General features: G+C 38.0%; 1 protein-coding gene across 1 annotated transcript in view; it reads left to right on the top strand.

The window, feature by feature from the left end:
- Dp1 (satellite-binding protein 1 Dp1) overlaps positions 1-22,537 on the top strand; it is a 28,035-nt gene extending 5,498 nt beyond the window's left edge. The window contains exons 3-21 of the mRNA XM_069313667.1: positions 496-675; positions 3,236-3,349; positions 3,818-4,063; positions 4,600-4,779; positions 4,999-5,214; positions 5,397-5,580; positions 6,331-6,461; positions 6,997-7,142; positions 9,950-10,097; positions 11,529-11,685; positions 12,374-12,549; positions 14,295-14,426; positions 15,217-15,363; positions 16,820-16,915; positions 17,154-17,300; positions 17,911-18,108; positions 18,428-19,336; positions 19,659-19,874; positions 21,280-22,537. Coding sequence (XP_069169768.1) covers positions 523-675; positions 3,236-3,349; positions 3,818-4,063; positions 4,600-4,779; positions 4,999-5,214; positions 5,397-5,580; positions 6,331-6,461; positions 6,997-7,142; positions 9,950-10,097; positions 11,529-11,685; positions 12,374-12,549; positions 14,295-14,426; positions 15,217-15,363; positions 16,820-16,915; positions 17,154-17,300; positions 17,911-18,108; positions 18,428-19,336; positions 19,659-19,874; positions 21,280-21,411 — 3,828 coding nt within the window. The 5' untranslated portion in view covers positions 496-522 and the 3' untranslated portion in view covers positions 21,412-22,537. The remainder of the gene's footprint in view (positions 1-495; positions 676-3,235; positions 3,350-3,817; positions 4,064-4,599; positions 4,780-4,998; positions 5,215-5,396; positions 5,581-6,330; positions 6,462-6,996; positions 7,143-9,949; positions 10,098-11,528; positions 11,686-12,373; positions 12,550-14,294; positions 14,427-15,216; positions 15,364-16,819; positions 16,916-17,153; positions 17,301-17,910; positions 18,109-18,427; positions 19,337-19,658; positions 19,875-21,279) is intronic.
- The last annotated feature ends 1,981 nt before the right edge of the window (positions 22,538-24,518 follow it).

Raw genomic sequence — 24,518 nt, 5'->3', positions numbered from 1 at the left:
ATACACAACACTCACAGGCTTCCTCTCACACAAACACTCACAGGCCTCCTCTCACACACACAACACTCACAGGCTTCCTCTCACACACACAACACTCGCAGGCCTCCTCTCACATACACAACACTCGCAGGCCTCCTCTCACACAACACTCACCTGACACCACCACCTCCCCGACACACAACACCCCCTCCCTCCAATAACCACTCCTAAAAAGGAACCAGCTGATCAACATGCTTGTAAACCATGTAATGTGTGTGTTCGTAAGTGTAAAAAATGTCTTGACATGACAATTGTGAAATGATTAATAAACAAAATTCTGTGGAATTCATGTCTCCCTTTCCAATAATGACAGGAATTGTATGACATTGGCCCAGTGTTGAGGTTGCACTCATATGGTCACCCATTCTGGTCCCTTGCTAATAGATTTTTGGAGTTTCTCTTCAATGTTATTTATGTTTCAGGACGAGAAAAAGACTCACTCATGTAATATTTCAGTGCTACTGTAACGACTCGGCGAGAACAATGGACCCGACCCCTCTGCAGCAGACAGTGATGGAGTCCCCTGAGGTTACTTCCGACCCCCAGGAAGTTGACCTCAGTGCCCCCTCCTCCCCAACTGATCCCCCAACCACCCCCAATGCTGACCAGGCCTATGAGCCCTTAAGTTACGATGAGGTTAGTAGGTGAATGTTTGATTGTGTATTACATAAATGCAATATTTGTTAAGGTTCGTGGATTTATGTAGAAAATCGTAAATTTATGTAGATTAGGAGTAAAACATGAATGATATCAATGTTTAATCTGATATCAGGTACTGATGTGGATGTTATGTTATATAGGAAGATCAGCAGCAGACATAAAAAGTAGTATAAACATCAAATTTGCTGCTATATTTGCTGGAGACTTCAACTAGGCAGCTGCAGTTAGTGATGGTCAGCTCAAGATTTAATGCAGGTTTAAGAATGATGTACTGGAATCCAGGTATTTGATTAAAGTACTAACGTAGTATTTGTTCCAAGTAATTAGTGACTAGGACAAATTTGGTGAAAATATGCAAACTGGGACCAGATTGAGGGAGGTGATACAGGGCCACAAGGAACAGTGAATAGAGAAGTCCCTGTAGAAAAAGTAAGAGCATGTAATAATGTTAAAAAAAAATTCTGATCACGGGAAAATATAGTACAGTAATGTATTTTGGGTTTAGCCGTGGTGAAGGAAGTCTCGTGATGTCACAATTCATGAGCACTAGTGTAGCCATTTCCCCATGAAGGTAGCTCTGGGCTAGGTGTGGGGTGGAAGTTACTGCAAAGATATATTTAAATGATTATTTAAGTTTTTTCAGTAATATTATATGATAGTGTGTCATTTGAGAAATGTACATAATGTTTGGAACATCAGAATTCTCAAATATATCGGTGTCACTGATGTGTGCACTGTATTATATTCTTAGAACAATAAAAAACTTTTTCTCGTTATTGCACTATATACACACTATACATAACTATATAAATTTTCATGCACTATTATGGACCACTAAGCCGTTCTGATGAATGTAATGATCTTGTAACTAGTCATCCGAGTTCAACCTAACCCTGCATGTTTTGCACGAAGTTCTAACTGTACACATTAAATATATATATTTTCTATGTATTATTAATGCTTTTACCATGATTTTATAAAGTGGTAGGCAGAAAACACTAAATTATAGACCGGTGTTACTAACATGGCCCTCGTGCAAATATAAGTGGGTGAACTGCTAGTGGAACACTTAAATAAAAGTAAGTTTTGTAACAGGAGGACATTATAGATTGAGGAAAAAAATCATGCCAAATAAACTTAATAAATTTTATAAATTGGTAACCAAGATTTGTCAAGATAATTTAGGATGGATAAATTGTCAGAAAACTATGGTACAGTTATTCAGAAATGAGTGTTGTACAAGATAGAGACGAGTAGGGATAATAGGAAATGCTGAACGAGATAATGGAGTACCTGACAGATGGAAAACAAAGGGTTACATTCATAGAGAATATGTTAGACTAGAGAAGAGTGAGAAAAAATATGGTCACTTACGGTTCTGTCCCAGAATCGTTATTCTAATTTAATTTTATTTAATTTTTTATTTATATATACAAGTCTTTACATTCTTGTACAGCCACTAGTACTCGTAGCGTTTCGGGGAAGTCCTTAATCCCATGTTCCCCGGAATACGACCCCGCCAAATCGTTTAATAACGAGGTTCCCATTTTACTGTTGGGTTAAACAGAGGCTACAGTTAAGGATTTGCACCAAGTAAATCCTCCCCGGCCAGGACACGAACCAAGAACAAAGCACTGGTAAAACGCCAGGCGAGTGTCTTAATCACTACACCACGGGGGACTGGTTTGACTAGTTAATAATTTATCAGATGCAAAACTATTGAGGAGAGTAAGAACTCGAGAGGTTGAAATGTTGAAAAAAGGCACTTACAAACTTGAAGAGTTGGCAGATAAATTATTTGGAATTAAATGAAGGTGTCAAATAATGAAGATGGGAAATAATGAAACCTGTAGGAAATTACAACACCGGGGGGGGGGGTAATAAGGGAATAAGGTCTTGGGAATACATATAATCCCAACACTAACATTAGGGGGCTCCATAAACAGGATTACATCAGTGGCATATGGAAAGCTAACAAACTCAAGAACTTAATTTATAGCTATGATCCTGGAAAGTGGGTCTTACTGTATCAGTGATTGCTTATGTGGAATGATTTTGCACTTTAGGGATTGAGGTAGAGCCCCTAACTCCACTCCTTCAGATTTTTACCAGCAAGATCCTACTACTTTAGATTCTCTAGCAAGAACTCTGGTTCTTGCTAGAGAATCTTAACTGCTAGTACCAATTGTAACTGCTAACAGTAGGATCTTGCTGATCCTAAGGTAGTAGGATCAGCAAGATCCTACTACTTCAGATTTCCTAGCAAGAACTCTGGTAATTACCTCAGTAATTTCCTTAGTGTACTACCCTGAGTGCCATTATCCAGGAACCTAAGGTTGAGCCCATTGGTCAACCGTCTTGTGACCTTTATAACAGCTACATAGACGATGAAAGAAGTGAGGGGATCCTCTGCTGGAGAACTGTGCTGTGGTGTAAACTTTTTAGGAATATTGGATTTCAAAGTTTTAACCTTTTTGGTAAAGCCTCGAGCTATGTTTGTAGATAGGTCATTTCCCTAATTTTGTTTTTTTTACAGCTGTTTCCAGCTTTGCCCAATGCCAGTTTGACTCAGACACCAACAGTAGAAGCTCCTCGAGACAACTGGGCTAAGCATAGTGAAATGCGCATTGCCTCATCCGTCATCACCCAGGTTAGTGCACTGGCTTGTTAAATTACATTTGGTATTAACCTTCATGCACAATTCTGGATGCAAATTAGTGATAGGCAACAATAATTTGGTGTTTTAAGGAAAGGTGAAGTTGGATTCGCCAGTTATGTGCTTCATGTGTCAGCCATACTAGAGACTACATTTGTTCCAGTGTACTGCTGTCTTATTCAAAGCTGTTTTTGGTATGTGGTTTACCCCTTCACCCAGAGGGAAGGGGCATTGCAGAACATGTTTACCTTTTCCTTCAACTGGTCAGATTATAGCTCAATAGACAGCTTTCAGGAAAATACACTAGTGAGATTTTGACTAAATATTCAGTAATTGTGAAACTACAAATTATATTAAACCAGAAATTGTGCTTAGTCACCCTTTTTCAGGGATCTGCCAAAAGACTAAGATAGCAAGTATCAAATATTTACAATGGTACTATGAGAAACCTTTCATTTGTAGGTATTCCGTGTCCCTTATGAAGAACGAGCGAAGATTGATGGTAACAATCAGTTTGGAGAATCTGCCTCCTCTCGCATCTGTGCTGACATCACTACCCGCACAGGAGCCCACATTGAGATCTCATCAGCAAAGGATCAGTCTTTAACTTTCTTAGTGACTGGCAAGAATGAGGCAGTAACCAAGGCCCGGCGTCTAGTTCTCGAGAAATTCCAGACCCAGGCTCGACAAGTTATTAAAATACCGAAGGTAAGAAAACTGATGTTTAGTATCCCAGTCAAATGGGGGATTCGGGCTCCTTCCCTGTTCTGTTTTCTGCGTAATATATGTTTGTGTGTGCGTGTGATTTTTTAATTTTTTTTATAATGGCCAACTCTTATTTACTTGCATAAAATTCTTGTACTTTATATGGTCATATTACTGAAATACGTTTTGAATTCTGCTGTATAATTACATAGTGGACAGTTAGGAGTTAACATTTTCTGTAACTCGGATATTCATTTCTTTACCAAAATGTGGTAATGAAATGCAGATCTGCACCAAACAACTTGCTGTAAAACTGCCTAAGTTTTAAATAATGTGCCGAATTGTTTCATTTGAAGCTGCACGTTGAAAATATTTTGCTGAAGTCAACAACAAATTATCTCAAACTTGGCTTTCAAATATATTAATATAATGAGTTTGATTCATATTGATATAATGTATAATGTGCGCTATACAGCATGAATGTCAAACTTATTTGCTATTGTGGACCAGATTTGTAATAATTAGTCTTTTTGACTCAGGATCATCATCGCTTTATACTTGGTAAGAAGGGCAAGAAGCTACAGGACTTAGAGTTGAATACTGCTACCAAGATTCAAGTGCCAAACTCCAAGGAGAACTCTGAAGACATTGTTGTCATGGGTACCAGGGACAGCATTGAAAAAGCTATGCATGAAATCCAGCTCATTTCTGATGAACAGGTATGTGAGTTATGGTTGCTTGATGTTGTTTATTATACTTCATATTATGCTGCTGCTGCTTTGTGGGGAAAAAATAGTTTGAAAGAAAGAAACAAAAAATATGTAAACCACTTCTCTGTACTTTGTGTTGAACAACAACAATTATATTTTAAAATATAGATGTGCTCCAAATTTTTATCACAAACATTTATTTTGACAATATTTTATTTTTGTAAATAGAGTAAGCAAGCCTATGAAAAACTGGAGATTCCCAAGCAGTACCACCCATTTATCTGTGGCGCCCACAATGAGAAAATTCAAGCATTGATGGCCGAGAACAGTGTTCGTATCAATGTTCCTCCACCGAGTGTCATGAAGAATGAGATGACCATTGCTGGAGAGAAGGAAGGTGTACAGCGGTGTAAGGATATCATCATGAAATGCTATAAGGATATGGTATGCTATATGTTTGCTATTGTATATCCAAAAAAATTTTTTAGGCTGTAATAATTATTTTACCTGTTCTTGCTGCCTCATTATTTATCTAATTAATAAGTTTTTTAAATAAGTTACATGTATTATAATTACAGTTAAGTCTTATTTTCTTGTATAAATTATTTAAGAATGTTATATTTTAGGAGCGGAAGTGTCAAACGGTGTCGGTAGAAGTTCGCAAGTCTCAGCATAAGTATGTGATTGGTCCACGAGGGGCAAACATAGCAGACATTCTTCACGAGACTGGAGTTTCTGTGGAGATGCCACCTACTGAAATGACTACTGAGACGATCACTCTTCGTGGTCCTCAGGATAAACTAGGACAAGGTATGTATATATTATTTTTAATTATTCTCTATACAGGATTGTATTGAGTACTGTATTATTTATAAGAAGTGGTCAGTTTGTAATAAATTAGGACTTGCAAAAAGTGATGGTGTTCTAATGACAAAAAATTACAACTTTATCCTCTTGGAGCCGGGTATTTGATATTGGAGCTTGGATATCCTCTTTATCCTGGGAGCTGGTCGGCCGAGCGGACAGCACGCTGGACTTGTGATCCTGTGTTCCCGGGTTCGATCCCGGGTGCCGGCGAGAAACAATGGGCAAAGTTTCTTTCACCCTATGCCCTTGTTACCTAGCAGTAAATAGGTACCTGGGTGTTAGTCAGCTGTCACGGGCTGCTTCCTGGGGGGTGGAGACCTGGTCGAGGACCGGGCCGTGGGGACACTAAAACCCCGAAATCATCTCAAGATAACCTCTTTTTGCATTAAGAGCTGAAATGTAGTGATGGGCCAATAGAAATAATGTATCTAGACATTAGATAAGGTGCTTGGCAACTAATGACACCAGCCTGATCTTAGGAACTCTGTAGGGCAGTCTAGCCCCCTTTGCAAGTTGAAAGGAGAGCGTAACTTGAGGCTGTGAAAATAGAGAGATGGATGTGGAGTGACGAGGCAGTTGGGTAGTTATGGTTGGTGTGGAGCCTAGTAGTGCCATATACCTCATTTCTCTAAATCTTTTCTTTTTATTTAGTTAAAACTAAAAATAATACTATAAACTGGTGTTGCCTTTCAGCTCTGACACTGGTGTATGCCAAAGCCAACAGTGTTATACAAGCAGATGTGGAAGCTCCTACCTGGCTTCACAAGTTCATTATTGGACGCAAGGGTGCCAACATTCGTCAGATTACTCAGGACCTCCCCAAGGTTGGTTTCTGAAGGATCATCCTTAGATTCACAAGTTTTAACCCATTTTATATTTACAAATTTTTTTGAAGGGTGTATGTTACTAACAGTATGTATTTTATAACTTAATTGACAAAGATTACCATATAAAGGTGGTTTTATTTATACAGGACTAATTGGAGGTAAATTAAGCATTATTAAATGCCTCACCTGAAGCATTTAAGCATTTCGCCAGTTTGGGTTGCTGTGAATACTGCAATTTATTATAGTCTGTTTATATAATCTCTACATAAAGCAATACAAAAATACAAAATTCACATGAACTCGAGTAGCCCCTCTTTGATCCTTACAATTTCAATGTTATCGTAGGTTAACTTTAAACAAAATTAAGGACTAAATGTAGCTTTACCCAGTTTTCTGTAATTAATAAATATATAAATAAATGCATGATGCAGTAATTTTAAAAATGTGATTTATGCAAATATTTGATACATGTATATGGAAGCAAGATGTGTTTCTCCTGACATAGTTAGTATAGTATATTTCATGTCTACAGGTACATGTAGAATTCACAGATAAGCAGGGAGGCATAAAGCTTGAAGGGCCCCCAGAGGAAGTGGAACAGGCGAAAGAAAAGCTGGAGACCATGATAGCTGAGATGCAGAGCAAACTATGCTTTGATCAAATCACTGTTGACCCTAAGTAAGACATTATTTATAGCATATGAATAATAACCCGGTTTTTATAATGCTAATTAATATGTGCACTGTCTCCTTACAGTATCCTTTTTTTCTTGCTTTCTCACTGCATGCAACAATTCTCCCATAACACCGTTACTGAAGTTACTAACCTTGAGCCAGATTCACGAAGCAGTTACGCAAGTACTTACGAACGTGTACATCTTTCCTCAATCTTTGACGGCTTTGGTTACATTTATTAAACAGTTTACAAACATGAAAACTTGCCAATCAACTGTTGTTATTGTTATAAACAGCCTCCTGGTGCTTCGGAGCTCCTTAACTGTTTAATAATTGTAAACAAAGCCGCCAAAGATTGAGGAAAAATGTATAGGTTCGTAAGTGCTTGCGTAGCTGCTTTGTGAATCTGGCCCCTTCTTTCTAGGTAGATTAACATAATATAGCAGGAGGGGATCTTCCTGATGAGTAGGAGAATGGCTGTTCTTCTTACCCATAAACTAGGAAAAGATCATAACCTTGCATCCAACTTCAACTCATTGTTTTAACTTTGTTCCTGTGCAAACTGCTGTTTAAGATGATGCTTAATTTCTGTCTGATGTGGTGCTCTAGTAGGTGGGTTGGCCTTTAAATTCCAGTGTAGCTTTAGGAGCACTCTGCCACAAACATTGTTCTTGGGCAGGGATCCTTCATCTATATGGCATTTATCTTCAAGCAACACCATTCGAGTCATTTTACTTAGAAATTGCTCATGACACTGAAAACATAGGATCTTAGGAAATCTACATGATTTTAACTATAGGAGAAACACCCAGTCTTATAGGTCTCTCCAATTGCAGGTTTTAACTGTGGAATGCACTCTTCCTACCTGTTACCAAGAGGTAGGCATGCTACAGGGAAGCATCCTTGGCATTATTTTATTTGCTGTTACAGTTGACAGCATTATAGATATCCTCTCAGCTGGTATCACGTTCACTGTACATGGATGACCTTTCATTTGTAGCCTCATGCATGTCAGTCGCAGAACAACAGTTGCAATTTTCCTTGGTCCAGGTGGGCAGAAGAGTGTGGCTTTTCATCTTGCCCACAAGGACGGTGGCTATGTACTGCTTTTATATCCAGCAAGGCACCCAGACAAGAGACAAACTAATAAATGGTAGCTGTGTATCTCTTATAGATGAAGCGTGTTTCCTTGGAGTGATCTTTGGTCAGAGGCTTGCATTGGTCTCGTCTCTTGTTTCTAAAGGCTTCATGCATGCATTCCACGGATTTTCAGTATGTTTTGGCCTATTCTACGTGAAGAGCTGAATTTTATTCTCAATGCAGTTGTGTGTGTTATTGATGCTGTAATATTGGTGTGAGGTGTTTTTCTCTGCTAACCCAGGGAATTGAGAACCATTCATTCTATCCATTCTGGCTTTTGGCTGGCTACCGGCATTCATTGCTTATTGCCGAGTGCAGAAGAGGTGCATCTTCATTCTGTGTTGGAATTTACTGGTGGCAAAATGTTGGTGTCATTCTTGAGTCATGAGAAATAATTTCTTGGCTTATTAGATTACTCAAGATTACCCACAGTCATTTAGGTGTTGGAGAAATTAAATGTCAAGATAATTACCTTTTTTCTTGTGCATCTTAAGTAAAGTATTCAAATGTTGCTTCCTGTGAATTACCTAAGGCACTTTACTGTAGGCACTTTGCTGGTACAAGTTCTACATTCCCAGTTATGTTTTGGTTTGTTTAAAGTTAACCGTTTTCCTTCCTTCATAAGTTACATTTTTAACTGCTGCAAATTTCATGCTGGCATCTATTTCCTAGTTATGTCCTTGTTTTACCCACTGGCAGTTTGTCAGCCACAGCAACCATTTTTACTGCTAAACTCTGCTAACCTGCTTGCTATGAAGTAAATTACATCATTTTATTTTCCAATGATTTCCAGTCCCAGGAATGGGCTCAAAGCCCTTGAGTTTCCAATTTAGAATAGCCTTTCGTATAAAATGTTGTAGTGTTTGGCTTTTGCTAAGAGGCATGGTTATTAAATAGATTTGTGCTGGTGTCCAGACGTGTCAGTGTGTGGCGTTCAGCGGGCTAATTGAGTGGCAAGGTGGTCTCGACTAATCTGGTTCCTTCAAGGTGCTCTCTCCAATTTGACAATTTCCATCTGGAAATTAAGTCGACCACCATTATCTCAATAGCATTATCGGGATGCAATGATAGCTAAAAAGACGTAAGCAATAATAAAGGTAGTTCATCCTTAGCATATCCCTGAATAGAACTCTGTTAAGAGATTGTGCTCACTTTATGTATTAGCTACACTTACGTTATGCATAGGTTCTTGTTGAACCTGCCTGTAGCTGTAACAATTGTAGTGATGTCCCAAGTATGTAATACTGGGTGGTAATGGGTTTTCCACTTTGAAACTTCAGATACAGTACTGTACCCCTTAGATTGTCAACACAAAGGAAGATGTGGGCTATTTTGTATACTGGAATGTGTATTAACCAAATTTAGTTTTACTGATTAGTTTTAATCACAATAAGAACTTGCTCAAAATATAGATCTTTTAGTTACTTTTCATATGATCCAACCGTAAATTTTGCATTTGCTGTATTATTCACCCAGTACCTGAATTATTGATAGTTGTTACAATGACAGATAAATTAATTAGAAAAACACTTGGGTCCATGAACATTCTTCAACAATTAACTAGCAACTAACAGATATTATCCATTCTTTGTATTGCTGTACCAGATTGATTTTATTTGTGCTATATGAGGAAACTAATTAGTATGCTAAAAAATAATCTGGATGTTATAGGTTCTACAAGCACATCATAGGAAAGAGTGGCTCCAATATCAACCGTATCCGTAATGACACCGGAGTGTTGATTAACATTTCTGAAGCTGATGGAAGCAATCTTATTCGTCTAGAGGGCAGCCCAGATGGTGTATCACAAGCAAGGAAGGTGAGTAACGTGTCTCTTCTTCATGTCTGTTCTTTTATTACTCAAGGAAGTACAGCATGTTGAGTGATCTTCAATGTTGTGCATTCCTGCTCAATCTAATTGGCACTAGCTCCCTTCCCTTGCAGCCAATGTCGGTTGATATGGGCTGAACCAGGGGCCAGATTCATGAAGCCCTTAAGCAAGTACTTACGGACGTGTACATCTTTCCTCAATTTTTGACGGCTTTGGTTACATTTATTGAATAGTTTACAAGCATGAAATTTCCCAATCAACTGGTGTTGTTTTAAACAGCCTCCTGGTGTTTTGGAGTTCATTAACTGTTTAATAATTGTAAACAAAGCCACCAAAGATTGAGAAAAGATGTACAGGTTCGTAAGTGCTTGTATAACTGCTTTGTGAATCTGGCCCCAGGTTTTTATTGCCCAAAAAAATTCCATATGCCTTTATTCTTATTTTAATATTTCCATATTCAAACCATATACTTTAGCCGTAAAATCCAAAATATACATTATCCAGTACTGTAATGCTTGATATTTAATTTTTACTTTTGAGTGAAACTTACCCTGCGACCTTAACCCTCACAGTGGCCAAGTCCCTGTACTAAAAAGTTACATATGTTATGTAGCTGAGAAGATATTCGAAGGTCAGTGTAGGAAGACGTAAATTATGATTTGAGAGAAGAGAATGGAATGTTATGGATTTTGCAGGGCCTTAGTGGCAAAACTGATGAATTTAAACTAGGATGGATAAGATATATTGGAAGTGATAATAGTTGTAAATAAGGCATTGTTAGATAAAAATGGAAGTATGGAGCATGAAAATTACATGCCAGTGTAAGTACATATAAAGTAATGTAGTTTGAGTAAAAGGAATAATGGAATGAAATGTGGAGTGGAGGTGTCAAATGCTATATACTTGTGGCATAAGTCATGCTAGTAGATTACCTGAGAATTTAAAGCAGGAGGGTGTACTGTACATGGGTGTAAGGCATTAGGTTAACATTTGATGTTTGGGAGGGATCCCGCCAAACACACACCGAAACTACGACGTTGGTACAACGTTCAAACAAGTTTTAACACTTACTAACCAGTTATAGCAACCAATATAGCAAGTTGTAACAACGTTCTAAAACGTCATAAACACGTTAAGCCAAGATGTAACAACTTTATTACAAGTTGTAACAAGCGGAAAATAGAGACAGTTTCGGTTTGTGTTTCCAGGGATGGATAGCTTGATGGTGAGAGAGTTGTGTGGCCTGGAGAAACTTGCTTTTTCTCTCCTTGACGGGGAAACTCCTAAGAGAGACTAGGTTGTTGGCTAGAGATTTATTTGGGTAACTAATATTCTGGAATGTGGAGTTTGGCTTTGTTACAACTGTAAAGAAACTGTGCCATTATAACAGATAAATAACTGTGACTATTTTGTGTTCAGGAATTGGAGGAACTAGTAGCCAAGATGGAAAATGAGAAGGAACGAGACATCATTATTGAGCAGCGTTTTCACCGCACTATCATCGGCACTAAGGGCGACAAGATAAAGGAGATCAGAGACAAGTTTAATCAAGTTCAAATTTCCTTCCCTGATCCAGGTGAGTTTGATAACTATCACCTAATTGGTAATGCATTTCCTTTTCAAATGACGGCTTCACATAAAAGCGCTGAATGATTTCCCAGGCCCGGACTTCAAAGCTGCTTATTCACACTTTTCTACCTTCAGATAATAAAGTAGACTTTCTAGCCTTCAAATACAGTAAAAATGACTAAATAGTTGTGTGTTTGGGTTTGACAAGATGAGTGTAGGTGATGAGTTAGAGCAGCGTTGCCACTTTACCCCTTTTCCCCCTCCCACCACCCCCCACCCCCCACCCCGGTCCCTCGCATTCCACTCAGTCACAGCACCTCATGTGTGTTGCTTCACTATTTTGTTCACTATTTCCACATTTAAGGAACCTTTCTGCCATCACAAATGGTGAACAATGTTATCGAATAATTGTAGTCGATGGGTAAAATGGCGGCGTATCACTACAATTGCTCACTTGCACTCAAATACAGTGTAATGGAATAACCATTATTGGAATAAACCTAAACACACAGGATTCTTTATTGAATTACAACAGACTTTGCTACAGGCTAAAGTGAAACAATGGGAAATGTTTGCAATATTGATAAACAAAGATCATTGCAGTAGAAATGACTCTGAAATGAATTTATACTCTTATTATAATTAGCAGTTATTGCATAGCTATTCAATTGTGATATTAATTTTTTTTTTTGCAGGGGAACAGTGTGACATTGTTAAAATTCGTGGCCCCAAAGATGATGTTGATCAGTGTTACCAGTTTTTGAAGAAAATGCTGCGAGAACTTTTGGAGTCCAACTATCAGGTTAAGGTCTCCATCTTCCGCCAGTTCCACAAATTCATCATCGGCAAAGGTGGCGCCAATATTAACAAGGTACGCTTGTGTTCTGCAGAGCATATAATTACAATATAAATGTTGACCCGACCACACACACTAGAAGGTGAAGGGACGACAACGTTTCGGTCCATCCTGGACCATTCTCAAGTCGTCGTCCCTTCACCTAGTGTGTGGTCTGGTCAACATACTTTAGCCACGTTATTGTGACTCATCGCCTACAATTGAAATGTATGAGAAAAATTAGTTGGACTGTTTTTCCATTGTTCAGTACAATAGGGAAACCAAATATTAGTGTTAATTGTCCTGAAATGGCTACATAGTAGCTACAGTGTGACTCAATGGCTTGTATTAACACGTTTCTTTTCTTCTATTATTAGTGTCTTATTCTCATCATTTTGTTTTATGTAGTGTACTGTACAGTTTTAATGTATAATATAAATTTGTATTTTTAATCAAATCGGGTGAATTTTCTTAAAATGACAAAAATGCATATTTGGATAGATGTAAAATGCGAGGTGTTAGTAGATGTTACTCTCAAGTTATAAACACTATGAAGCTGTGTAGACTCGAGTACCAACTGAAGTCCCTCAGTCTGGATATTTATTTTATGTCTTTTTAAAAAATCTAGAACTATGGTAAATTAAGTTAATTGGAGTGATAGCATACAGCACAGTGAACTGTATAGACATGGCAAATGGAACATAACCCTTGGTTGAATTGAATAAAAAGATAATGTCTAAGCATCACACAAATAGTGGACAGATTTATTTTGTATTGTATTGCAGTACGTTGTATCTGAAATCCTCATTTCTTTTCTATTTTTTTCTAACTGTGCTTATATTTATTATTGCAAACAAGATACTTTGCTTTAGGTGGGTCATCTCCAGTGTCACTCGTTAAGATTAATTGCTGAAGCTTTAGTCTTGTTCTTGATAATACAGTGGCATCTCCAAAGGAGATACCATTTATACCCTTCTTTTTTCCTATCCTATATGGGCAGTTTACTGAAATATATAAGCAGAACCTTCCTAAACTGAGAGTTTGCTTTATCTCTGTTTTCTCCCTCACCCCAGTCTCTTAACATTGGTGATCTGTGTTGGTGTTTCTTCCTTCTCAGAGTGGTTGATAAATGCTTCCTTTCCGAGGTAATAAGTCGTTTCTTCCTTTGTGGTGGTGCTGCATCACAAGCACTCTTCCTCTTCTCATGTTCTTAATAATATGTTCCTTGAGAAGCATATGAAGTAGTTCAGACTGCACAGCGAGTCTACAGTGGGCATGAGCATACTTCTGACTAGGGAAGTGTGGGTCAGCTATATACTAACATATGAAGTAGTTCAAACGTTCAGACGAAGTAAAAGTAGCTCTTTGTAATAGGTGACAAGTGTGCTGGTTCTTACAGCATATTCATATGGAAAAGGAAATTTTAGAGATCATTTGTAAAACTGAAGATTCATATTTAGGAGAACCACCCTGTATATTAAATACATTCCACAAAGAACTTGACAGTTAGGATAGTTAAAGTATAGCACAATAGGTACAACAAAGCTTGTAGGGGGGGAGGAGCATAAAAAAATTCTCATTTTACTGTTATGTCTGTTGGGTAATCACATATTGGATAATTTTAACATTCTAAATATTTACTGATACTGTGTTTGACCTATATTGTATTTTGGATACATAGTGATTATCCCCTTTTACTGTGATTTTAATTAACGATTCAAAATGATAATTTCTAATAATTATTAAGCTGTGGTAATTTAAATCTTGAAATCATTTAACAGATCAGAGAGGAAACTGGTACACGCATTGACTTGCCTTCAGAAGGTCAAAACAGTGACGAGATCACCATCACCGGCAAAAAGGAAAACTGTGAAAGGGCACAAGAGCGTATTCAGAATATTCAGGATGAATTGGTAGGTAATTTAGTTTTATTTTAGTCTATATTTTACAGTATTTGTTTATATTTAATTAAGCATTCCTGGCATAATACATTTATGGCATAAACTTTTGGTTCCTGAATACAGTATCTGTATTTTAATCAATAGTAATCATTACCAATGTATGAACTCTTAAACCTGAAATCCTTCCATTCACTGCCTCTACCTACCCACACTTTTACCATCCACCCACAACTGTCTTTTTCCATAAAATACTAGTCTCATTACCCACCCATTCACTCCCTGTTGCCACCAACAAAACCCAACCTTATGCTTTTGGAAGACAGGCTGGAATACTTGGAAAGACATTGAATTAGGTATAGAAGTACCTGGCACACAAAATTACAATCAGAGATGTCAGGCTGCACAAGCATCTTAACTAGTTGCAGGCAAGTAAGACAACTGGAGAATGTAAACATTTGTAGGATATGGAAGATTCATAATGAGCAAAATCAACAAGCAAGGATGATTTTTCAGAACTACCTCAGCCTGTTGCTGAGAAGAAAAATCCAAATGGAACAATTAAACTCGCTAGATGCATGATTTGTGCATGCATGCATGCATCTAACTAGTTTAACTGTACCACTTACAATTTGTTTTCTCATATGATAGGCATTTACAACAGGACAAACAAAACCAGATGTATGGATTTGAACATAATATACATTATTCCAATTCCAAATATATTAATTTTAAATGAATGAAATCTTTTCTGATTAAGACATGTGGAAATGTATTCAGATGTTACTAAGCATTTTGTCCCTAGGAAAGTATTGTTGAGGTGGATATAATCATCCCAGCCAAGTTCCACAACTCGATGATTGGAGCTGGTGGAAAGTTGATCCGGAGTGTGAGTGAAGAGTGTGGTGGGGTAGCCATCAAGTTCCCACCGCCTGAGAAGAGCTCTGACAAGGTATTTTCCTCCAGAATACATACACAGTACAGGTACATTGCTGATTTTATAGTGGGATGCATTCTTTCAAGGAACTTGGGGGGGAGAAGGGGGGGAGAATTGGAAAATCCATGTCAAAGATTTTTTCATTGTACTGGACATTTGGAAGAATCCATAGCCCAGTATGTCATCAATATTAAAAATAATGACCAAACCACGTATCAGAAATGAATAAAGGATGTTTTTAGTCCATCCCGGTCCATTATAAAGTCAGTTAAAAGTCTGGGATCCTCTCGGGCGTAGGTTCGAACCCTCGTCACGGCCCTTGAGGATTTGTTCATTTAAGTCAATTACAGGACTGATAATGTTCCAGGACAGACTATAACGTTGTCATTCCTTCATTTTCTAATGTTTGGTATGGTCATTATATCTTCAACCATATTGTGACTCATCATCTGAACATTCAAAATATAATAATGTTCATTTTATTCTGAATAGAAAAACAATTCTTTCAAATATCAATGTATTTGCACAAAAAGTATGCATGTGTCAGGAGACAGTAAGAATAAGTTGTAAAAGTTGGTGTGTAAAGACGTGGACATTTTGATCGACTCGTGTATCTTGAGGTTATCTTGAGATGATTTCGGGGCTTTTTAGTGTCCCCGTGGCCCGGTCCTCGACCAGGCCTCCACCCCCAGGAAGCAGCCCGTGACAGTTGACTAACACCCAGGTACCTATTTTACTGCTAGGTAACAGGGGCATAGGGTGAAAGAAACTCTGCCCATTGTTTCTCGCCAGCGCCTGGGATCGAACCCAGGACCACAGGATCACAAGTCCAGCGTGCTGTCCGCTCAGCCGACCGGCTCCCTGTATATTCATTTTGCCACCCAAGTATGAAAGCAGCTTAGTGTTTATTGTTAGTTCGTGATGCTATGGTAGTTGCTCTCTTATTTTGGGTATTTTTATTTTATTTTTGTTAAACATTGTAGCTTGGCAGAACTACTAAGTATGGCAAGTAGCAGGAGTTGTTCATGTTTCCATAGCATCATATTACTGGTTTAGTATGTAGTACACTACTAGGTAGTAATCCCTTGCTTAGCTTGGGATTTGTCAAGTTTTCTGTCATTTTCTGCAAAGCAGCTCTCATGGCTCCTCCTCCATCATGGTACAATGAGGTTTAATTTTTTGTCATTGGAATGGAAAATTTTGTAAAACCAAGTTAAATGTCGCAATTTTTATATCACTGCATTGAAGGGTTCCGCATTAAATGTGTGTATAGAACTGGGAGTGTACTGTAATTAGATTTATTGGTATAATGCAAATATATTTATTAATTTATAGTTTAATAACTTTTAAGCAGAATTATAACTAAAATTTTCTTCACATAAACTAGATATAAGGAATTACATATACTGTGCATTTATTCACTAGCCATTTCTCATTGCTCAGAAACATATTTTATTGACCATATTTCCAGGTGACAATTCGAGGTCCAAAAGATGATGTTCACAAAGCAAAACAGATGCTAGTAGACCTGAGTAATGAGAAGCAGCTGGCCAGTTATACAGCTGAGGTGAGACCACTTTCTATATTTGAGTTGGCTAAAGTTGAATCGATTATATTAAACTTGTGAGATCTGTATAGCTAGTATATCTTTTTCATATAGGTTTGTTAAGTAAAGATTTACCAGTTAGGAATACACTAAAAAAAAAAGTATTGTAGCAATCCTGTGGTATAGTGAGAAATGGGTTAAAATCTGAAGAAAACTTTTTTACATGATGTCAATGTGAGCATTCATTACCACCACTTAGGTACGTGCCAAGCAGCAGCACCATCGTTTCCTGATTGGTCGGAGTGGTGTCAACATCCGCAAGATACGTGATGCCACCGGTGCCCGCATTATTTTCCCCACGGATAAAGATGATGACAAGGAACTAATTACTATTATTGGTAGAAAGGTAATTATTCCAGAGGGGAGATAAATTTAATTCTCAACTGTATTTCACCATTGGTGATGCCGACTGAATTTCCATGTAGTAATTTGTAAGTATTTTTCACTTCTGGTAACACTTGGTACATGACGAGCATTCTAAGAATGATATTGTTTCTACTTTTTGCTTCCCTAGCAATGTATATAAGGAGTGATATTTGGCTCTTTGGCACCCCCTTAATCCCTACCTATTTGTATCTGGTGATACAATATGTATCACCAGATTCATATTCTGGTGAAATATGTATCGTGGAAAACTGATAATGATCACAGCATAAGCTTCTCTTGTTTGCTGTTTACTGACTTGATCCAGCAGTGTCTGATAATGTAAATTTTATATTTGATTTGGTGTCTTACTCAAAAGGTTTCTTTGTTCTTGGTGCTGTTTTCCAGGAGTTGTAAAAATTGTATTTTTAATTTGAGCTCTCATTTAAATCTCTCAAACACATAAAAATTGGCTTATTGTGAAAGATATATTATTCTGAAGTTTCATTGACTCCTACAGTTACAAGTGTCCCACAGTTATAATGTTATATTTTTTAATTTGTTGTAACTTGTATTTGACTGATACTTTTCAGGATGCCATCGTAAAGGCCAAGGAACAGCTTGAAGCGACCATTAAAGAGCTTGATCTCATAGTGGAAGATACTATGACAGTTGACCCAAAGCACCACCGACATTTTGTTGCACGGAGGGGTGAAGTCCTCCGTCAAATAGGTGATCAGTACGGAGGAGTGACTGTGTCCTTTCCTCGGTCGGGTGTTCAGAGTGACAAGGTGAGTAATCCCTTTATTTTTTATGGAATCAATTTTGTTTATTTAATTGCTGTCATTGCATACTTTTAAGAAATGTATAAAAAAAATGATTTAAATGTTGGTTAAATAGGGTGTTCAATTCCATTAAAATGTGGGAAAACAAAAACAAAACTGTAAGATGTGGAAATAAGAACTGAACTCTTAACGGCTGTTTAATCCTGCTAAGTGCCCAAATTTTTATTCAAAGAGTATTTGTATTGCTTTTATTGTCATATCTGCTTGAGATGGGTGTTTGTCTTAATTAGTATGTATGTACATTAATAAGTGTTTCATTTTTCAGGTCACCTTGAAAGGTGCCAAAGAGTGTGTTGAAGGTGCAAAGGCTCGCATCCAGGAGATCGTAAATGACCTTGAGGAGATGGTGCACATGGAAGTAATTATTCCACAAAAATATCATCGCACTGTGATGGGTGCCCGTGGCAGTAAGGTGCAGGCGATCACTACGGAGAATGATGTTCAAATTAAATTCCCCGAGAAAGATAGCGGATATCTTCCCAATGGTGAAGAAAACCAAGAACTTGTAAATGGGGATATAAATGGAGAAGAGATGGCAGTGAGGCCTCAAGACATTGTGCGTATTATGGGCAAGAAAGACCGCTGTGAAGCTGCTCGTGAAGCCTTGTTAAACCTAGTACCAGTTACTGTGGAAGAAAACGTTTCCTTCAGACACCACCGTTTCATTATTGGACAGAAAGGGGAAAATGTTCGAAACATGATGACAGAATTTGATGTGAACATTCAGGTTCCCCCTGCACAGGACCAATGTGATATCATAAGAATTACTGGCCCACCGGCTAACACAGAGCGTGCTCGGGAGGCTCTAAGAGAAAAGGTGAGTCAGTTGGAAGATGAAGAGTTGGACCGCAAAGCAAGATCTTTCCAATTGAAAGTTGAAGTGGATCCTGAATATCACCCAAAAATCATTGGAAAGAAAGGTGCCGTTATCACAAAGATCAGGGATAAACATGATGTAAATATTCAGTTTCCTCCTCGAGGTGATGCTGAAGAAAATATCATCACCATCACAGGATATGAGAAGAATGTAAATGAAGCAAAGGCAGCTATACTGGCCATCACTGGAGAGTTGGACAAGATGGTGAAGGACGTGGTTGAAATTGACAGCCGCATACATTCTCGCCTTATTGGCAGCCGAGGTCGAGCTATCAGAAAAATTATGGACGAGTTTAAAGTAAGTGTGTTTTTATTTAGTATAGAGTAGCTTGTTTTAAACTTCTTAATGCATGTATATCAGATGTACTCCTAGTTGTGCTTGCGGGGGTTGAACTTTGACTCTTTGGCCCTGCCTCTCAACTGTCAATCAATCTGGTAACTCATTGATTACATGGCAATTATTATTGCAAATTTGGTTTGGTCATGTTTAAAAATTTGGTTAAGCATTGAATTTTGAATGTTAATTAATATTTTACTCATCAGAAGCAAATGAGCAGAACTAGTGATAATTCATCTTGATACTCTATAAACTGCTAATGTTCGATGTCGTACAATTGCAGGTAGAGATAAAGTTCCCTCGTGGAGATGACGACCCCAACGTGGTAGTGGTGATGGGGTCACAGGAGAATGTTGACGAATGTAAGGATCATTTGCTGAACCTAATGGAGGAATACATGCAGGACATCAATGAAAGAGAAGACATGGAATTATACATGGCACAGAAGCCTTCACAGGGATCAGGTGACGGAGGTCCAGGAGGTAACAAGAAACATGAGGTAAGCAGTTGTGTTCAATAGGTATGCCTTTTTTTTTCTCTCTCTTTCCTAGTAAACTTGAGTACTGCTGCATTACCTGGTTGATACCTGGTTGATGGGGTTCTGGGAGTTCTTCTACTCCCCAAGCCCGGCCCGAGGCCAGACTTGACTTGTGAGTTTGGTCTACCAGGCTGTTGCTTGGAGCAGCCCGCAGGCCCACATATAACCGGGCTGTGGTGGTCCATTATGATCATATTCTGAACTTCAATACTGTGCCTCCTTTATTTTTTGTTCTAAATTAGTACAATACAATGCATTGAGTTGTCTGTCGATTTGTTGCCTGAAGACAGTACAGTTAAGAAAAGGCTAAGGTTATTAACCTTAGCCTTGATAAACATTCCTTAGCTTTAATGAACATAACCTTAGCCTTAATAATCATGATGGTACTATCATCCCTCAAAGTTTTCCAGATTTGTGTTTTGATTATGGTCTAGTGACTTTTTACAATCAATTTTCAATTTACATCCCTGAAATTCAGTTTATCCTTATTTTCTTAATTTAAATGTTTTTTAAATTAAAGTTAGTAATTACTGGGGCCTTCATTCTCTCCTAACTGGCCAGGACAAATAAAATGCCATAATCAGATTTTTGTGGATTTTATATGGATTTCTTGTGTATCCTCCCCCATAGAAAAATATTAATTTTGTCCAAAAATACATTGAAAAATGTGAATTAGGAATGTGTGCCAATATTTTTTATTACCAAAGCTTCAATAGTGATATGTCACAAATCCAGGTCTTCGGGCTGCGAGTTTCAGCATGGTGTTATATAGCCTTCCCGGTTTGGTGCCTTCTTTTGATACTTCAGCATGGTGTGATCCGTTTTAATGGTCAGCATACAGCTTAGCATTGTTGTACCTGCTCCACAGACCCCCTCATGTAAATTTGCTTAAATTTCCATTGCTGTTTCTCACTGCATCCCCTACAAAATGAGCTTCATGAAACATGCAGGTCTACAAAGGAAAAGACTAAGAAATTCTCACACTTTACTCTGGTGTGTGTCAGGTGCGGCTTGCTTATATCATCAGTGACTCATAGGATCATGTTCACCCACTAGTGGGTGAAGCTATTCAGCAAGGCAGAGGTGGCAAGGCAAGCTATGTAGCCAGCAGATATTTAATATTGTCTGTCCAAATTACCAGAAGATTCAGGTTACCGAGGTTTGAACTGGTGAACAGTCGCTGTACTGTTCTGCCTTTGGGTATTCTTTTCTCTAGGAAATTTCAGTTGCATATAATGTGTTAGTTAAGAATTTCCTGGCAGTTTTTGTACATTTTAAAGTTGCTATGATTGCAGCAAACATACAGTACTTATAAACTTAACACTGGCAAGAAGTTTTTAATAAGGTATTGTTTGTTTTTTTACAGAAGGGATTTGTGGTAAGTGGTGCTCCATGGACCCAGGAAGCTCCGAATATGGACTCCTCGGAAGACTTCCCATCCATGGGAGCCCCAACAGTGACCCATTCAGCTCCTACTATCTGGGGACCTCGACGATAGGGGGCTTGTCCCAAGTCTACTACAGCCTCTGTACTCCCACTTTACTCTTTATGCATCCTATCAGTGGCTCATGTTATTAATATCTATGCATAGAATTTTTTAATTAGATTAAACATTCACTGGAGAAGTACTTGGCAAATTTATTTCTGCCAAGTCCTTAGTATTTGTTTATTAAAAAATTACTAATTTTAATAAAGAATAATTTGAGGTATGTACAGTACAGATTTTGCTGATATAAATTTTTTATGTTGACTTAAACCCTAGAATTAACTGGATGCCTTTTTTTTATTTTTTTTTAATGTACATGGTGTAGGGACGAAGAATTTAGCCATATGTACCGAAGTTACTACTCGCCTCAACACTGGACAGATTGATTGGGGGATCATCTCTGTCTAGTATTTTTATTACATGATGCTGTGTGGTGTTTGTCTTTGGGGTATTTTAAGTTACTACTATGTTGAACCCTGATTTAATGTTAAATTGAGGGGGACACTAACACACAACAACACCTGGGCTTAACACATACCATCACCATTGGAGGAGCCCCACCAAGCTTCTAAAAAAAAGTACCAGGTAGTGGGAACAACACACTATCACAAAGTGGATCTTCCTCACTGTCTTGCTGCACGTTGACGACCCTTTAACCTGAACCTGGCCAACGCTAATTGGAAACATTCGCCTGAGATGAGTCATTCTGCCAGTCTTCCCAAATGTACACCAGAACCAGCCCCTGGGTAGAAGGTGTCCCTGTCTGTGTGAAACACTGATGCAAACATTATTATACTCAGCAGCTATGACCCAGACTCATTTTATTTTATATTTTTTTTCCCCTTACCTTACCCGGTGATTACTTCACCTCTCTCTCTCGTCGGCTCAGATAGCACGCCTTTAATCCAGGGGTTGACAGGGGCTATTTAAATGAAATGAATGTGAAAAATAAATTTGACATGTTTGTTATAATTTTGTTACTTTGAAAGGTATTACAGTTGTTACTATACTATATATTTTGTGTATTTCAAGACAGAGGTGAGGTTACAAGAGTAATGTAGCACCCAGGTCACTGTGACCTTAAGATGCAAGTGCTGCTATCTGTGGTTTTCACTTAATAAACATATATTGGTATAAAGGCGTTTTAGTTAACCAAACTTTCACATCTGCATTTGGCAAGATTTATGCTTTGGAATCCTAAGTAATCTTTATCGTTTCCAATAGGGTATTATGACATGGAGAAATATTGATGCAACTATTGTTAAAACTAAAATTAAGTATTTCCTTGTTCATTTAAGTTTTCCTTTGTTGTCTTATCTAGTAGTTGGCCTCATGTTGTCTTAGACACTTCAATTACTTAATACATAACCTTCCCGGTTTGGTGCCTTCTTTTGATAATTACTTCAGTTACTTAATTGTTTAAAGTGTTTAATTTTTAGGAACACGGTAGTTAGAATATTTTACAATTAAGTTTGATAATAAGAAAATAGCAATTGCCATATTATTCCAAGAATAAATGCAAGTGGAGACAATTTTAGACTGCTTCGGCAACTGTATAAAAGAATTACTGAAACAAATGATTAATTTTCAATAAAATGTGGAGGCGAAATCAATTCAACAACTTGGTGAAAGTATCAACAGTTGACAAGGTCATTGGTCTGGCATTACATGTAACAAACTACATACTTAAAAGATTATCTATCCTCCTTGGCCTTCATACCACAGTAGTAGACCGTGGGAAACTACTTAGCTAGGTGGTTAGGTTACGTATTGGCCCCACACGTTTAACTCTCAGGCATTTAATGGAATACTGCCACCCTTCATATTGTCCGAAATGCATTTTCCCCACTTAGTTGTGCACCACCTCCTAAAATGGTGAGCGTTTCAGGACGTTCGTATATCTTTCTATCCTTATGTCCCTTGTGTTGCTTGTCTCTCAATAGTATCCAAGGTGAACTGAATAACTTTGTTGTTCACTTGTTATTTTGTTCTCATTTGGCATTCTGAATGGCATTTAATACATTTTGAACAACCAGTGACATAATGGTGCTATAACTGGCTTGGTGCCTCTTTTTATAACTACTTTGACATTACTATATTAAATGTTTATAGGTAGGAAAAACTTGACCCCCTTCCTCTTGCACTCGTGCCTCTGTTCACCCACTTTTTACACCTTCATTCCCTAAAACGCTTCCGTATCCATCAATGAGTGACTAAGGCTAATCATACAACCTAGGACTTTAAATTTAGAAGTATTTCAATACTTTACATTGTTATTCATACAAGAAATGTTCCAGAGAGCTATTTGTGCTCTTAACTTCTTTGGTCAGCTTAATGAACTTGTAAGAATGAGCATTATGTGTGGACTTTGAGGAGAATACATAGCACATGCTGAGAATTGAAGTAGAATGAACCAAGTCTGACAAGGAAGCATAAGTGGTAATTCCCATCGAACAGCATAAGGAGCCTGACAGACCAATGCCCAGGACAAATATGGGAATGAGAATATTAAATTGTTTTCATAAAGGACATTTTTGGACAAGCAAGAAGCAACGTAAGGAATACCCAAATTTAACCCAGGACACGGCGGTACACCTCTCAAAAGAAAGTAGAGCAGGTGAATCCTGTACATCCCCACACTGGGTATACTGGTAGATAGGTGAAGTCCTAATTGGGAAACGTTAATTTTTACAGCTATAAAGCGTCCACGAAAAGTGAACACAAAACAAAATATATATTATTTTACCTACAGAAACCAAACTACAATCTTGGCACATTGCCCAAACTCCATAAGTCCACGAATGCAAATTTCTAAGTTAGAACTCCAAGTGGTGAGTAAAGATTATGTTGTATATAACAGTATGCGCACCTCAGTATTTACGCTGGTTGGGCACGAAAGTTCTCTAAAACACGGAAGCATGGCACGCTTGGCCAAACAAACTTTACACAACCAAAATGATTGATTACGACTTGACTGGACAGATAATTACAACGAATATATAATAGAGTTACTAAATAGTAACCGTTATTTGTTGCAGTTATAAGAAGGAGGAGGAGTTAGTGGTGTATGGTGGCCGCCCGTGTGGGAGGGAAGGGACCGGCCAGTGATCCTCACTCGC

Source organism: Procambarus clarkii, chromosome 76 (genome assembly GCF_040958095.1).
Source record: "Procambarus clarkii isolate CNS0578487 chromosome 76, FALCON_Pclarkii_2.0, whole genome shotgun sequence".
In the NCBI taxonomy this organism is placed as follows: Eukaryota; Metazoa; Arthropoda; class Malacostraca; order Decapoda; family Cambaridae; genus Procambarus; species Procambarus clarkii.
Note: the sequence above shows the minus strand (reverse complement) of the source record. Positions and strands in the feature narration are given on the sequence as shown.